General features: G+C 38.5%; 1 protein-coding gene across 1 annotated transcript in view; it reads right to left on the reverse strand.

The window, feature by feature from the left end:
- srbd1 (S1 RNA binding domain 1) overlaps positions 1-18,717 on the reverse strand; it is a 49,347-nt gene that overhangs the window by 7,871 nt on the left and 22,759 nt on the right. The window contains exons 15-19 of the mRNA XM_035664226.1: positions 16,870-16,961; positions 13,314-13,396; positions 2,248-2,354; positions 1,021-1,182; positions 210-359 (exon numbers count right to left, since the gene is read on the reverse strand). Of these exons, the coding sequence (XP_035520119.1) occupies positions 210-359; positions 1,021-1,182; positions 2,248-2,354; positions 13,314-13,396; positions 16,870-16,961 (594 nt within the window). The remainder of the gene's footprint in view (positions 1-209; positions 360-1,020; positions 1,183-2,247; positions 2,355-13,313; positions 13,397-16,869; positions 16,962-18,717) is intronic.

Raw genomic sequence — 18,717 nt, forward strand, 5'->3', positions numbered from 1 at the left:
ACACACTCACACACACTCACAGCCAATGCCTCCTCTCTTGTATCCCATGTCTGTGTAAATCAAATCACAGGCCTCCACCACTATAACCACCCCCATATGAGACGGTGTCAAAATCAACTCCATCTTTGCCCGAACATGCTTTGGCCAGTGGGATGTGCTGGTGTACAAGTGTGTGTGGTTTTGTGTTTGAATATTGGTGTTTACTGTACCTCTGTGCACCATGGTAGGACTCTGGGTGTATACAGGTCTGATCCAGGGGGTTAAATGAGGTTGGTACGTTGACACCAGTCTTTCCTTTGCCCTTCTTAGCTGCTGGTTTCTCTGGCACTACTGACACAGGGTGAGGTAAGGGTTTGACACTGTTTTGAAAAGAAAGAGATGCATTTTAAATTTATAAAGAAAGTCCAAGTCTTAAAAAGGTCTCATATCAAAACACAATTTTACATCAAAGGGTAGATTCACCAAATATCTATATCTAAACATATTTTTTCAATTACCTCAAGTATCTCACCATGCAGACAGTTTAAGTTTTATTTTGTCNNNCTGCTTCCACCCCAATACAGTGGAGGGTTGCAGCAGTATGAGATTTTCACCGTATGATAACCATCTCAGACAATATCACAGTTTCAACACATTACAGAATTATTATTATTATCATCAGTTACAATTACCCTTAAAGGAATGAAAGCAAAATAACAGTGAAGCTTAACCTTCAAGGAAAGTTTGCCATTTAATTTTTGAAATATCATTTTTAATGCTCTGAGCACCACAAACAAAATTCCACAGAGGAAATCTCAGAGATCTCAAAATCTGGGTGAATTAAACCAAAACCACCTGCTTGGCTAGATACCACTAAAAGCAAGAGACAAAAAAATTTATTTTTTGCAAATTGTGTAAACTGATCCCTTTAATGAGAAATATGTAAAAACAAAACAACAATGTGAAACAGAATCTGAGTCAACTGTATGTGCCTGTGCATGTTTATGCATCTGCACATACAGTTTAGAGTGTGTACTGTACCTGGTCTGCGGGTTGATTCTAATGAAGCCTGCACACTGCTGGTAGGTTTTGGGCCCCATGCCTTTGACCAGTTTGAGTTGCTCCCTGTTGATGAAGGGACCATTCTGCTCTCTCCACTCTGCAATATTTCTCGCCCTGCCTGCATTTAGGCCTGCTACATGTCTTGGAGATAAAACAACAAATAAAATGGGAAAACGTCACAAAACACATCTATTTATCAAAATCAGTTCTGGAAGTTTGCTGAAGTCTGTATGTTTATTTCAGTAAAAAACATAACTGCGGGAGAAAAAGTTTAGTTTCAAAATAAGATATCTATTTTATAACTACACACAACTCTGTAACACTTATTTACATGCTGTCTACTCCAGATCCCTATAATATACAAACAAACAGAGCAGATTGCGCAGACCATGACTTGGCATTTAAACAAGCAGGGGCAACTGTCACAAGAGACACACATGAGCCAATATCTAGTGAGTATATTTGTTTGATTTGAAACTCAATTAGGTCTGCTATGTTAATGTCCAAAGTGACTCACTCACACTAAAACACACAGAAATGTCAACACTCCACATAATACCTCAGTCATCGACACGTCTGTGTGTGTTTAATGTGTGTAACATAACCTCTGGCAGGAATGGAAAAAGCTCACTTGCAGAGCAGACAGGTAAACAGATGACCTGATGCCTGCCCTGCAGCTAATGCCAGCTCATTTTATACTGTTTGTATCCGCTGCAAGTGTGTATGAATATATCGAACGTGTGCACTTCCTGTACTTTTGAGTCATGTGTATGTGCTGTACACAGTAAATAAGTGTATGTGTGCACAGTATTCTACCAAAAACATTTGCGACTTTTTCCATACATGTACTACGTTCTATGAGTGTGTGATGTGTGTGTGCATCTACCTCGCCTAATGCCCTCTGTTGATTACAGGCGACCCAGTAAGTGAGGCCAGGGTGTGTTCAGCATTAGTCTCAACAGAAAGCTGGCAGGCCGTGTGTGTGTGTGTTCGTGTATTTGTAGGTGTATACATTGCGTATGCGGCTGTGCATAAGTGTGAATGAAGGTTTGCCATGTTGTGACTGCTAAGGGTAAGTATGTCAGACGTATAAGCCCTACTTCATCTCAGTTTCCCCAATTTGAATGTGTGTCTGAGTGTGTGTGTACAGGAGAGAGTGCTTGCGTTCACACATGTACAGTATGTATGCGTCTTTGTGTTGTCTACCTCATCAGTGTCTCGGAGCAGATGTTGATGTCCACTCCTACAAAGCTCACACATTCCTGCACCACGCCGTCCAGTGCTGCCTTCAGAGCTCCGGTTGACACATCATGCTAGAAATACACATTTAGAAAAAAAACCACATACATAATTAAACACACACACAAACAGAAGGAACGTCAGACTGAAAACTGGATTAGCAGAGAACTCACACACACACAGATATTTCGCATATGAGCAAGCACTCTTTAGGAAAAGTAGTAGAAACTTTCATGTATCAAATTTCTGTTTTTTTTCCTAAAACTAATACTGCTGCCTTTGGCCGCATAATGCTGTAATTTTTCGTCCTATTTTCATCCAAACATGTCTTATTGCAGACTTTTTAAATGGACTTTACATAATCATGTTCTGTTTGCATAATCCCCAGGCTGTATATTTTTTCACTTTTAAATTCCATTTTTGCTTTATCCTACTATTTTGTCCTGTATAGGCATATTTTCCACAAGAGGATTATTACATTTCCATCCTTAAAGAGTAGAGAGTGTTAGCAATAAAAAACTGACAAACAGAGAAAGAGAGAGGTTTGATTGACAAGTAGTACAGCAAGTAAGAGGCAGAGAGGTAAAGACAAAGAGAAAGCATAGAGGGGAAAAAAGAGAGAGAATGTTTAGTTTGGCTTGTCAACAATGTCTTTCTCCTGCTAACACGGTGTTCTCGTCTCGCTGTCGATAAAGATCCCCCAAATGAACTCTTCACACTTCTCAACCACCAGCCAATCAACCATTAATCAGAAAATATTTTCCAAAAGGACTGGAATCTTTTTCCTAATAAGGAGCAGGGAGGATAACCAACAATGCAAATAAAGGAGATGAGAAGCAAGGAGAGGAGACACAGAGCTAATATTGTAACATAAAACAACAAAAAGTTTTGCCAAAAATAAACTTGATTAAAAGAAAACCACCAAAATAAGATTTCATATAAGGTCTAGCAGTCATCCCCTGACATACAGAAGCCCTGGGCTGTGGGAGACCGGGCCAAAAACCAATGAGTTCAGCTGGACTGATGCCTCAGCAACTGCTTGAGGATTAGCTGACAGTCTAAACTAGACTACTGTTGGGCTATGTGTGTGTGGGTGTCTGTGTCTGCGTCTGTGTGTGTGTATATGAGTGTGTGTGTGTGTTGTGTGTGAACGTGACTGAGACTACCATGGGTTGTCCTGTAACATGATCAAGCTCTGAACAAACACTGGCTTGTAAACAGATAACAACAACTCCAGCAAGCAAACACACCCTTCTCTCTCAGCAATAACAGGACAGCAGGACAGTTGAGGACAGAGACGGAAAGTGAGACAGACAGAGTTATGTGTGGGTGAAAGAACACATGGAACCTCTACATTTTGCTTGGCCATTTACAAGATATTCCCTAGTTTGAACCACGTTTTTACCTAAGGTGCCTGAACCTGCACAGCCTGGGCAATATGGCCTACAAAATAAAAACATTTTCACACCTCCAGTTAATTTTAATCAGGGTTTGTTTTTCCCTAAAAACAATGAAAGACACCATATCTTTGACCATGTGAAACATCACTGCAGCTGTAATGTCATTTTCAATGAGGCCACTAATTCTCATATGTGTTACTATTGGATAATTATTCTACATGTTCTGTGTAGATGAGTCCTTAGTAGCTGTATATCCCCGCAGTATAACATTTGTAGTTTAAATCTCAGTTTTACCATTCTGAAATTTTTCGCATTCATTTAAAACTGTAAATTCAATTTAATCAATTTATTGCCCAGCTTGAGTACTAACCTTTACTCAAAAATACCATACATATTAGGAATGACATAATTATTCACAATTTCAACAATGGGTGTTTTTTTTATTACTACTTGAAAGACATGAGATTAGCATACTATGTATTCTTTAATAATCAATAACATAATTGAGATGAAGAACAGCTGAGAACAGCTTATTCTAATATGATATACAGGGCTCAAGTTAGTTATCTCAAAAGGAACGCAAGCAGAAGGACACGTTGTCAGCTTAAAACTTGACAAGATTTTACTTAGGTGTTCTTGAGAACTGCCAAAGCAAACAACCAACACTGCATTTAATAGGTGTCAACAATGATCATAATTATAGGATGAGGCGCACACATGATGATACATACTTGACATACTTAAATATTTTCTTTGATAATCATAGTGTCAATAAGTGATGTTGAGAGGAAGGACGCTGTGTCAACACTGAATATTTGATGGCCTTCTTTGATGTTAGATTTAGGCATTTCTATGTAAATGGTAAAACATTCTTAGTTTCTGTTTTTAAAATCATTGAACTTATACTTATAGGGGAAAGCACTTGCACTCTAATGCATAATATAACAGCTGTCAGCAAGTTGTATTTGCAACTTTAAAAGCAACAACAAATGTGTAATCAGACAATATCTATTATATAATTTAGGAAACACTTGAGCTGGCATTTTGCCCAATGACAGTAGTTTCAATTTCCTATCACAGTTGACTGTGAAACTCGAGAAAGGCCCTATATAATTTGATTTGTCTGTTCTGGGTTACTGTAGAAACATGGCGAACAACATAGAAGAGGTGTCGCCCCTCTGTAGATAAAAACAGCTCATTCTAAGTAAATGAAAACACAACATTTCAACATTTCTTATTTTCAAGTGATTATACACTAACGACAACATACCTATGAATATTATATTCCATTTCTACCTATAGATGCTCCTCTATCACTCAGCTGTAACTGCTCTAACTTTAAACACAGACTTTCATTTTTAGATTGTGGTACTTTTAAATTATCTGAACACTTCTTGTGAGACTGTTTACAATTCCTCATGACTGGATGTTGTTTTTTATTTTTTTTTTTAAATTGTAATTTATTACAATTATTTAATTAATCTTAATTGTTGTTTTTAATAAGATCAAGTTACATGTTTTTTAGTCCTGTAAGCAAGAGCTTCCTTTGAAGGTATTTCATGGATTACTGTAATTTCTACAAAAACAGTTGGTTTAGGATGATATGATGTGTTTAGGACAATAAACACAAAAGTAGTACTGGAGAGACAGCACAGCACCCCTGGGGACTCTACATGTGAACCACAGTCTGATTCTTAGTGTGAACACTGAGGCACTACAGCCAGAGGCATTTTGAAGACAATAAAAATAACTTTCCAAACAATAAGAAGTTCCCATAAAACTAGGACTGAAAGTTTTATAGTTTCCGCTGATAGAGAAGAGAAAAAGGAAATCACCTGTAATGTCACACCGGAGAATGTTTTTCACACGAGAAAGGTGAAGGTGTGTGTGTGTGAGAGAGTTTTAACCTGCAGTAAAACCCCAATGAATGTGATCTCACATTCTTATTGAAACCTTATAGAGGTGGGAGCAGCAGGAGAGGATCTAAGGGATTGTAAGTGCTAACTTAGAGGTGCACGTGTAGCTCAGTACATAACTGTGCCCAATTAGGGATGAGAAAAACTGAACTGAAACTGTAACTTAAATAAGTATTTATTTCATTCTAGTTCAAAAATAAAAACATATATTCAACATTTTTAATATTGACCCTGGTAACACTTAAGTTTTAACAACGAGTTGGTTACAAATTCCCACCCCTTTGCTCAACTGTGGATATACTTTTTAATGAACTGTAAGAGTGTGTATTTATGTCTGTATGTACAGTATATACAGTATATACAGCTTTAAACTTATTAGTTTTCTGCAAAGCATGCCGTCATTTTCCTCCAATGTGCTCCGTTGTACTCTACTATAAACAAGTGTTTTACTTGCTAATGATTCTATAATGATTTGGTAAAAGACAAGTTCAGAATTTCCTTTTGTGGCATACTGTACCACCATTCATTTTCCAAAAACAAAACATACAGTAAGGCAACTAACCAACCAACCGCATGTTTTAAGTATAATTTGTTACCTTTGACTCTTGCTAGCATAACATTAGCTCTCTGGCTCGTAGCTGAGCCAAAGCGCTCTATGAACAGATGGAACTAGAAACATCTCCCGTTGCAAAGTCTTGTCTTCCTCATCCTATTCACTGGAGTAATGAATAACGTTTCCATTACATTAAAACCTTATGGGATGGTAATGATTCTCCCAGCTATTAGGAAGGATCTCAGGTGTTACCACGGAAATGGAGTTATGGCTTGTAAAAAAACTTTAGGTTTTTATTGAAAAAAGCATTAAAATATAAAAAAAAACGACCTTTTTTTACATTTCTTTGGCAAGTGAACATGGTATATGTGGAATAATGCCCTTTGAGGTGGTTGTACTGCTTGGCTTCACCCCTACTGTATACACCCATCAGCCACAACATTATGACCACCTGGCCCTTTAATTTATTCACTTCACCAGTCAGTGGTCATGTTATGGCTGATCGGTGTATGAAGCTTCAGTTCTCTATCGGGATAATGCCCCTTTTACATGGACGCTACAAACTTCAGCTACAGTATGTATTATAAAAGTGTGTGTGGTGAAAAATCTGGCAAAACAAATCTGAATTTAAATTTATCCTCAAGCAGCCGCAACCCCAGGCTGAGGCTTAATTTCAAAACCAGGTGTGAAAAACTACATTCATTGATTATTGTACGTAAAAAGCCAAAGCCCTGTGATATGGCTTAGTAATAAAAGCTAGAAACAGTCATAGGCCACGTTTAGACTGCAGACCAAAAAAAAAACCCACTTGCACCTGCAGTATGAACGTAGCCATAAACAGCCATGTATAGTCCTGACCTGAAGAGGCCCTCATGGTGCTCAGTTCTAATGTTCAGCATTTTTTTCAGATGACTCTGTACTGTACCTGTACTCCATCTTCTTAAATTACAGCCACCTCTCTGATGTATTTTTTCCCCCACTGCCTTTTCTATCTTTGTGGTGCACTGACTCTAAATTGTATTCATAGTATCTAAATTAGGACTGCAAGGTGGTGTGGGTCACAATGACAATGACAGACTTTAAACAGATTTCCAGACAAACACTATTATTCAAGGACACATGTTACCCTAATGGGCTGATCTTAACAAACTCTAATTCCATCCACCCCATAGATACACTACCATCCATTTTTAAAACCACCTCCAGTCCTCCTTTCCTCAGTCCCAACGCCCGGACCCCTAAACCTCAAAATCATCCAGAGCCAATGGACTGGATCCCTATGTGTGAAGGTCATGTTTGGATTGGCGGGAAACCAGCTGAAGCCAGCCAACCAATGCGCAAGAACAAAGTGCTTCTGTCTGCACCTCGAGTACTTAAATGTGGCTGAGTTACCACATGTCAATCAGAGAGATAGGGAAAAAGAGTGGTGAGAAAATTCAGAGCAAGAGAGAAAAACAAGAGTTATCTCACTAAGAAACTGAAAAACATGAATGTCCTTTTCTCAGGTTACAGAAACACACATACAGAATTCCTTTGTAAAATGAAGCAAATATATACACCGGTAATCTGAATCCACAAATTATAAGTACAGAGAACCACAAAGACAGAGAGGAAAAAGGGAGGCGAGTCAGCTACTGAGAGTTGAGGTGTTGACTGACAATGATGGCGGAGGTCTTTAGACTGACAGACTGAAATACCGTTCATGAATGATGCCACTAAGAGCTTGGCAACTGGAACCAATCTGGAGCCAGAATGGCTGCATGTACCCAGAACCCAAGAGCAGTAAATGATGTGAGGATAACTGTAAGATGATAACTACTGTATGATCAAATGGCACTAGGCTCTTTATTGCATTCAGCCTGGGAGAAAGTTATTCTCCTGTCTTGCTGGAGGCCAATAAGACTACTCACCCATGATTTAACAAGCAATGAGGTTTATGTAAATCAATGTTTGATCAGTCTGTTGTATTTTTTAAAGGCATGTTGAATCTGAATATGGCAGTTTTCTTTGCCAAACATTCCAAAAAACACCTTTTGTACTGCTTGGCTTCACCCACGTGTTATCACCATCAGCCACAACATTACCACCGGCCAAGCACACGCAGTCAGTGGTCATAAGTTAATGGCTGATTGGTGTATAAGTTCAGTTCTCTATCTGTAGATGTGGCAGCCTTAATAAGAGGAAAGATTATAAACTGCAATTGTGCAGTAATTTCCTTGTGTTTGAAAACTGTTAAACTGCTATTTTACATCCTTCGCTTTCTAATAACAAACCAACAAGATGTCTGAGATTATCTGAAGGTCATGTACTACTTGACTGACAGCTTTTATAAGGCCTCAGACACCTCAATTCTAAACATACTCTATACTATTCCAAGCATGTCACCTTATCTTATAGTCTGTTTATACGTGAGCATGTGTTTTTGATACCTACTGGGGACCTTTGCTTGTATAAACACTGACCTTATCGGGAAAACGCAAAGCGTAATTTATGAGGTCTTGGTTAGGGTTGGGGGTAAGGTGGGAATTGATGTCAGGTTAAGGTTAGGGTTAGTTATGAATGATTATGGTTATGGTTATGTTGAGGGGTTTGGTTGGGCTGGGCTATCCACAATGAATGAAGTTTATGGAATGTCCTACCAAGGATAGCTGCACAAACTTCTGTGTGTGTGTGTGTGAATACGTGCATAACTAAAAACTAGTCGTAAATCAACAGCTGAAAGTGATATGACAGCAAGGAGATGGTTTTATGTTTTTCCAACACCTTTCATGAATGCCTATTGGCTATTTCTTAACTTCCTGCAAAACAATCTTTCTCACACACACAGACATACATACATTACCTGAGGGACTGCAAAACAGAGCATGAGAAAATCAAAACGGAGTAAGTTTCAACACAGGCACAGGAAGTCCAAATGACACACTGACTTGAGCAGGTTTTTTTTTTTTTTTTAAAACTTAGAATAAACTAGACTAAACAAACAAAAACAAAAACACATTTTTACATCCTTTTGATGGTACTTCTCAGCTACAGCTTCTCAAGTTTTGGATTTATTGTTCTACCATTCTGTAGCCTGACATGACAACAGCCAGTAAATGTTTTATAAATTGTTGAATAAGTAGAGAATTGGCATGAGCCTGTTTAAATCCATTATACAAGTAAAGATACAAGCTTTGACTCATCTTCCAACCTCACTCAACACACAAACACACAGACACATGCTGTGACAGACCTAAGGGAAATAATTAAAATAGTAGCAGATAATATTTGGCAGCTTCTGCCACTGATCGAATCTTAGAGAGCATTTTTTTTTCCCACGCCTAAAAATGCAGAGGCAGTCAATCACTGTCAAACCTTGATTTCTCATTCTCCTTCCTTCTTTCAGCTCTGTCTGCTCCTGTCTCCCCTGTAGGCACTACCATTCAAGAGTGAAAGATAGCATGAACACACACACACACAAAAAGTGCACTATAGGCACAGCAGCCTTGGTGTGAAAAGTGACATCATTCACACTAGCTGTAGGTAAAAACCTCAAATTCAGTCAACTGAATTTTAAGTGAAACACACCTGAAGGTGTAGTTTTTCTTTTGAATTGGCTGGCTCTAAAGAAATGCCACTCTGTTGTTAGAAAAGCCTACTAACGTACTTGTAGATATACAAAAAAAAAATACAAAAATTTTATTAATTAATTAATTTAATTAATTTAATTTAAAAAATAAATTCCACATGGTACCTAAATACCTAATTTCCCTTCTTGTAAGGACCATTATTGACACTTGATTGCCCTTGATGCACACCAGTAAACACAGGAGAAGATAAGGAAAAGTCAAGAACCATAAATATTAAATAAAAAAGAATAAGGCATAGAGCCCTATTTTAAAGGATGACTTTTCACAAATAAACAGTCGAAGCAAAAAAATGCAAAATATACCGGGATGTTCTTTTGGTTGATATACTGCTATCAGTCTTTTTTATTTAACCCTCAAATACTGATTTTATTACCTGTCTCAGCTAATCCATGACTCTAAAAACCATAATGGTGGCTGCAGCTTCCTTTCCAACCTCAGCCCTATCCAGAGCTGACATTGTGACAACAGGAAACAATCCCAAACTTCAGATTCTAAAGTCCCTTTAGCTACGTCCGATGCTATGTTCTACAATGCCTACGGTGTATGTCCACAATACATGCTCTACCATTTGAAAGAGAGACAAAAATATTGCAGGAAAAGAAGAAAAAAGATAAAAAGAGAAAAATTCTAGCAAAAAGATTGAGAGTGAGAAAAGGAGAGCAGTTGAAAGAGGTGAGGGGAAGAGTGACAGTTTCTTTAATATCCGGCTTGCGGGCAATGTTTTCTTACACAGCAGTGTGTGTCTATGTGTGTATTTTCCAGTAGCAGTCTCACAGCTCTGGGAATTACCCAGCTGTCAACAGACCATAGCAACATAAAGACCTGATTGACAGATGAAGGAGCTGCCCAAAGGCCACGCCCATTAAGTGTCTAATTATTAAGGACACAAGACTCCTGAAATCTTTGTCCGTGTTATTTTCTAAAATCTATAAAAGTATCAGTAGCCTTTTAAACGTATTCTACCCTGGATAACCACAAAAAATATTAATAGCATTGGCTCTCCATTCAAACAGACGTGAATCTGGCAAACTCAGTATCCAGAAAAACCTGTCAGCCAGTGCTGCTGTAGTGAAAACAATGTTCCCACACCAATAGTTACGTCCAATCTGATTTTAATGGGCCTCACTTTTTTAGCCCTCAGCTCATTTCCTCCTTTCTCTCAGAGCTGTCACTCACTGAGTCAGCAGAGGGAGAGAGAAAAAGAGAGCATGCTGTGCCAGCTGTCTAGAGTTACATCTACCCTTATGCCTTTTGGGTCTAATGGCAATAAACTTTCAGAAAGCTCAAAATGCCATGAATTACACAAAAGAACTTGCTAGAAAACAGAGACGTATGCATGAGTGCACTTTTGACTCATTCTATTGCATACATATTCACATATACAGTAATACAAATGTCCACAAAGACACGTTAAGGTGTGTACGTACGTGTGTGTTTGTGTGTGTCTGCCTGAGCTAACACACAGGTCAAAGTGATGTCCCATCTCATATCTGTCAGCACCCAGAGTTTATTTACCTGGTTATATTATCATTTGTTGACCTAGTCACATGATCTGAGAGCGGGAGGTGCAGAACCCCAGGCACCCCAGAGAGCCCAGTCAGGATGTGATGAGAGACACGGGCCTGTGACCTAACACACTCAGTCACAAATGCATAGCACAAGCACTTGCACAATATGACCTCTTCCTTTCTCTTTTAAAATCTCCATTTTCCCACTCAAATCTCCCAGTCATTTCCTTTCCTTTGACTTTTGTCACCCTCTGGTGTCCTTTTTTTAGCCCCCCCTTCTCTGTCTTTTCCATCTCATTTAGAGAAATGGTCAAATGGGATTTTTTCTTCGCACCGTTGGATTGTTTTGCTTGTTAACACTGAAATGGATGCTCTGTCAGCTAACGCCAACAAGTGACAAAACTTTTACACACCCTGAGTGTCAGCTGTTAAATGTTTGTTAAAAAACTGGCTTAGTGTACAGGAGGCTCCTCACAGTAATTCTTCCCTCAATCCCCAGGAGTAGTAATTGTTTGAGCTCTAAAGCGTTCAATTACACTATTAATCATTTAGAAGATAACTGACACCCATTTTAATATTTGATAAATTGTTAGTTGCTACTTATCAAACAAAAAAGCCAAATAATCCGATTCCAGCTTCTGAAATGTGAGGATTTGCTGCTTTTCTCTGTTTTAGATAATTATGGATTAAAAAGACTGGGGAAAAAAAATCACAGTTCGATCAAACTGGGCATTTTACTGTTGTTTGACTGTTTAAAACAGTAACTACATGAATGATCAATAAATCAATCAGTCATAAAATGAGCTCTACACGCAGTCTTACATTGACTCCTCTACCTCTACGCTGCCTAAACAGTGAACGGCCTTCGCATCTCAATTAGCAACAGGAATTCTTCCAATTTAACACATCACTTTAAAATTCCTCTACAGAGGAGGAGAATGCTCTTCTGTTTTTCTCCTGACCATGCTTCTGTCTTTTAAATCAATAATAAAATCAACAAAAACTTTGTTAGATCTATCATCTGGATGCTATGACCAATACATTACTCACTGCTGGTCTAACATATAGCTGCTAGTTTATTCTTCTTGCCTTTGCCATCTTCAATCAGGTTTCTTTTGTTCCCATTTCCATCTACTCATACCCCTTTCCCCCACAACCTACCATATATGGAGAACAATACTGCATTAATGGTGTAAATAGAAGACATGCTGACCTAATGCCTCCCTTCCCCGACTCACACACACGCACTTGCAATGAACAAAATCAACACTGAGCTAACTTTTGTTTTATCTGCACACATACACACGAACACATATGGACGAGGAGCAGCAAGCACACAAGAAAAAACAAATGTCTAAACATACGTCATGCCTGATCTCCATTAATCGAATTAGCTGTCACCCTCAGCATCATCTGTTGACACAGGCCTCAGCCAAGTTTATCTACTTTCCTGTTAGGCTCTTTTCTCTCAACCAAGTTTGTCCTGCACATCTTCAGTCCCTCACTCACATTCCCTTTATGCCTCAAATCCCAATTTCTGCTTTCTATGTTTTGTCTGCAATACAAAAGCCACACTTAAACTCCGCATGAAAATAATCAAAGTAAAAGCAAAGCAGACTGTAAATAATGATCAGAATAAAAGATTACTTCTGTGAAAATTGGTTGTATGTTGATTCATGTAACATAATTATGCTAATTCTGGTCAGGACTCTCACCATACTGGTTAAATAAATGAGAGACTAAAGACAAAAATTATCAATAAACATGCAACCTCTTTGCACATTTGCTGCTTTGTGGCATATAAGTAACTACAGCAAACAGTGTAATAACAATACACATGTGTGTATAATCATGGTTTATTGCTAATGTGCGCATGTGCTTTTACACCATCCTCACACACAAACACACACACTCATCTACTCGGCTCTTTGCTTCAGTCTAACTCACAGCAGATGTTTCACTGCCCAGGCAAAGAAGCCCCCACCCATAAGGAGCATCCCAACAGAGAAAAACAAAAACACACTTACCTGGTATGTTCCAATGCCTATGTGTTTAGGATCAATCTTCACAAGCTCAGCCATTGGATCTTGGACACGTCTTCCAATGGACACTGTCGACACACACACACACACACCAAGGGAACACACATTTGATTATGTCTCATGAGATTCTATGGTTTGTGTTTTTCATGAACTTGCTATCTGAATCACAGTTATTGAATATGCAAATCCATATTATTTATAATTACTGAATATGCAAATTGTCTGCATATTACAGTGCTGGCCCGAGGGCAGGCCAAACCTAATTGTCATTCCTCCACCCCCAATAATAATAATTAAAGCTGGCTTTCAAATGGAGTCTTTGCACCTGTCATTTAGCTTCCTGATAGATGCTGGAGCCATGAACTTTTAAAACCACTAATTTAACCAGACCCATGCACAATGGCACACACTGCCAAATGTAGCACACAAATAAACGCACAAAGTCTATATCGACCAAAGTAGGGTTGCTTTTAACGATGGAGTCTGTAAGGCTTCAGCCTGCTGCTGCATGAAGCCAAATGTCTTTTCCATGAATATGCTGGCAGGGCCCAGTGACAAGGAGAAAAATTACAAACAACCTTACTCACATACACACCATAATACATGACATCATCCCCCGACACACACACATAGGCACACAGAGAGGGAGAGAATAACACAACCAAATAACTGCTCACATTTATGTCCCTAAAAAAGACAAAGGACGTTGCAGTTCTGGGTGTTAACACCTCACATCAGAGATCTCAAAATGCCAGCCCGCGGGTCATTTCCAGCCCTCTATCCCCGTCCCTCTGGACTGCGACATGATGTCAAAAATATAACATAATCCGGCCTGCAGGATTTTCATTTTTTCTTACCATTCTTTTCCAGTTGTTTTTATATCAAATCAAACTACCCCTTCATATGCATTTATAATAAAACATTTAAAATTTATATTTTTAATTCATTTTAAATATTATTTTAAAATGATTAAATTATTTTTAAAAATGTATTTTGTTTGGCACAAAAAATTGGCAAAGTTTAAAGGTGCCTACAAAGCAGTTGATAAGAAGAGGGCAGGTTTTGGGCCTCCATTTATTTGCCATGAACAATAAAGAGGATATAAAATGATGATATAAAAATGTATAGAAACTGCTGTTTTTTTTGTTAAGTATGTCAGTAATGAAAATATATTTTCAGAATACTGCGGTTTTGTGTAGTAATTAAATGTTGAAGTGGCCCCTTCTATGAGCTAACAATACCAGCAGTGACCCGTAGCCATCTTAGTTTGCAACAAATGCTTTACATTGCTGTCTTTGTTAATCTTGTTATTTTCAACACACAAATGTAGTAAACAACTCAAGTCCTACAGTATATTTGAGAAAATAACAAATGCATTTAAATTATATTATAGTATATTATTCTATTTAGTCTTAAGTTAGTCTTTAGAAACTGAATGTAATATTCAGTTTTCATCTACAAAAATAAATATAAGAATAAAAATAAGAATAGTTGTGTTTTTGTTAACTTAGAATAAGCCGTTTTTATCTCCAGAGGGAGTGGGTTTTCTTCCATGAAAGCCGCCATTTTGAACCGCCATGTTTCTACATTAGCCCTGAACTGACAAACCACACACTGGCTGTAGATAGGGCCTGTCAGCGTTTTGTAGTCACTGTAGTTTCTCCTACATGCTTGGAAGGCTGAGCTATATTCAAAGGGATTGCAATCTGCAACTTCACTGCTAGATGACACTGAATCCAACAGAGATTCACCAAAATGTTATACGCATCAGCATGACATGTGTCAGACTTAGATCTTTGACGCAGAACGGACAGACAAAGAGAAAGAAGGATGGGATGTAATGGAGGGAGTATGTCTGGAATCAATGGCTCTCCTCTCTCCGCTGGTTGCGGTGGGAGGCTGCTGCCTGAGATAATATTTAGACAGGGATGGAGTTTCAACCCTGGCCTTGCTCAGTGCACCACCAAAACTCCCCAATACTTTTTCAATCTATTCTGTCTCTGACTCTATCCCCCCGCCCTCTCTCTCTATAAGAGGAGTCCAGCATTACTCTCCAGCACTTATAGAAAATTTATAAGCAAAATACAGTAATACAAAAATGAGAGGCAATAAAGAAAGAAACAAGAGAGGGATGCCCCATTCAGAAAGGCGCATCGCTGAGGAGAAGTGGAAGAATGTGACGTGCAGAATTCTGGCCTGACAGGAGGGCAGCTGAGATGTAGCTGCACTGATATTCTTGCAGATCACACGGAGAAAATACTGCAACAGGCAATCACTGAGTGACAATGGTCCAGGAAAACTGATCTGTACTCCTGATTATTTTTTTCCTTTGTGGTTACTCTGAACTAATCTTTCTTGAATCGAAGAGAATAGGGAGGAAAGGAGCACAGACCACAAAAACAGTCCTCCTGGAGAATGGTTGAAATATTGCCTATCTCCACTAGGTGTCCCTAGATCTGCCAACAACAGATGAGACAGATGGAAGGTGCCTATAACTTACAGTTCCCTGCATACTATGTTACGTGGCCATTCGTTTAGACAGAGGCAGAAACACACATAGCCCCCAAAGGTAAACACAGCCAGACACAAACACTCTGTCGCCACATCTGACCGTAGTGTCTTGGCTCAGTGCCACTCTTTTTATACCCATCCATAGTCAAACACTGTAGATTTCTTATGGCTTTCATTAGGGGTATAAATATGGCTCTCCGTGGCTCGCCGTGCTGCTGACCATAGGAAACTAGTAAGGAATAATCCAGCCTTGCTTGATTTATGGCTTTTATAGAGGAAGTCTGCTGGAAACATTTATTCTCCAAAACTCTATGCAATTTACTTTTATTCTGCTATGTTTTCAATGATAGTATGTGGAGTGTAAGTGGGAGTCAGAGAAAGAAGGAGAGAGGCAAATGAAAGCAAGAGAGACATAAGAGAACCTAATAACAATGCCAGAAATTCACTGACAATGTGACGGTACTGTATGGGGCTGGTAATAGGTTGGTACTTAAAAATTTGTGGGACGATTTTCTGACAGAAAGTTAGATGACTGCTCACATGAAACACTAAATTGTGATCTGTTAGTGTAAAAACAGAAAATTAAGTGGGAGTTCTCAAATACTTTTGCATTGTGTTCCCCAGTATTATCATCACTTTGTGTTACATAGACCAACCATACAATAATATAGTAGTATAACAATGGCCCATATTATGTGTACTCTTTCTTTGTGTGTCATTTACACAAAAAGGGACAATATGTACAACTCTATTGTAATACAAGAGCAATTCACAATAATGTTGACACAGTTATTGAATTTACTGAACTGTTCTTTATCATTGTTAATTCATTATCTTTTTTTTGGTTTTTGATTGCTAGTTGTACAAAACAATCAATTCAGACATCACCTTAGGCTCTGGGAAACTGTGATGGGCAGTCGAACCAATTATCAAAATAATAGTTTGTTGCAGCCCTATACACAGTGTCTTTCACAACACCACTGTAACTTTGCCATTAAATGCATGGTGAATAATAATAATAATGGCAAACCTGCACTCCTAAGGTTGGGGTCCAAGTCAGGCATCTCTTTGACCGCCTCAGGACTCACACTGTAGATGGATGCTCCAGCCTCATTGGTTATACTGGGGAAAGAAAGAGAAGGGTCAAAGAATGAAAGAAAGACAAAAAGAGGCAAAGGGGGAGATGATGGAAAAGATATAAAGGAACAGGAATTAGGAGGCTGCTTGGTCAGTGGAGAAGGGAAGAGAGAAAGGAAAAAAACATAGCGAGCCGTTATCATTGCTTGAAAGACATAATTGTATGGCTATTAAGGAAAATCACCACTGCTTTGCACCTTATATAATGCAGCTGACCGCTTCTCAAACTGGTTCCTCGTTTGACTCTGGTTGACCCTTTGTAGTCTAAGCTCGACCATCATTACCATCATTATAGCATCATCACTAGTAGCCCTGCCTTAACATTAACAGCACAATTACAATCTTTCAAATGGTTTAAGGATTTTGTATTCAACTCACAGCAGGTGAAAAGAACCACATGCATCCTGATTGCATTTAAGAGCCACTGACTACACTTTAAGTATGGCACACACTTTTCTCATTGAAACGACTGACACTTCAATAAAAGACATTGTGTTTGTGTGTCTGTGTGTGTGTTTGATAAAGTTCAGGACATTGAGTCAGCAGTACACTCCCAATTTATGTGACACTACTGCCATCTAGAGGTCATGGGGGCGTACTGCTATGTGTCAGTATTTATAGAACATAACTGTTATGGATAAGATTGAGAATTAGATGTACGATTCTTGCTCAGAAGATGATGTGCTTTTATTCATTCTTGTGTAGACCTGAAGACAAAAAAAGGCCAATAACATTCCACGTTTCACAGGAGTGAAGAGAATTCAGTGTGTCTCTAGTTTTCAAAATAAACAGGTGGAATATTTAGGTGAAGAGAAAATTTTCACAAACAGTTTTAATTAACCGTCACTGGTTGTCTCAGCTGACTTTCATTTCTTCAAATGGTGAATTTGGGTGTTAGAGTTACACTGTTATACCATTCAGTCCTATTGCTTAGTTTCATGTATATGTTAGTACCATACAATTTACTTATTTGGATATTATGTTAAAAACACCATTTAAATTAAAACTAAGAACTAATGTTCTTGTGGAAAAAGGTTGGAAATTTATTTTTTTATTCTTTACAAACAAACTACAAAAGACACCATATTTTAGGTAATGTGAAATGCCACTGCATCCCTAATGTCTTATATTGGGGCCCCTTCTTCTCATGTGATATTTTGGGGAAATTAGTCTACACCTTCTGTGACTTAAGGAAATTGGGGCTTGTTTTACAGGGCCCTTAGCAGCTGTATATCCCCACATAATAACATCTGTAGTTCTAAAACTCGACTTTCAATCAATGACTTCTTTAAAAAGAGATGAAGAGAGAGAAAAGAAAATAATAAGTATTACCAGATGTTATTGACTAATTGCACAAGATTCTTATGATGATTACAATAACAAAAACACCCTTATTCTTACAGATGGGTGACAATTCCTAGGGTACATCGGGTTGATGTTTTGTTTTAGATCTTAAAAAAATCTGTTAATATATTCAGTCTAAAGTAGGCCGCTTATCACCCATCACCACATAGACAGGATGGTGATACAACAAAGCCACTGATACCCATGTTAATGCTACAGACATACAACTGAAGCCGTCATGTTGTTTAGTCCTTCTATTCTCTCGGGTGGGTGGAGAGAGAGAGAGAGAAAGGGAGCACTGGAGGAAGAAAGGGGGGGCTTTCTCCTCAGGGCTGACCAATATGACGAGGGGGTCAGCATCCCAGCACCATCCACAACTCTGAATGAGGCCTTATGT

Source organism: Morone saxatilis, unplaced genomic scaffold, assembly GCF_004916995.1.
Source record: "Morone saxatilis isolate NCDOM2014 unplaced genomic scaffold, NCSU_SB_2.0 Contig19, whole genome shotgun sequence".
Taxonomy (NCBI): Eukaryota; Metazoa; Chordata; class Actinopteri; family Moronidae; genus Morone; species Morone saxatilis.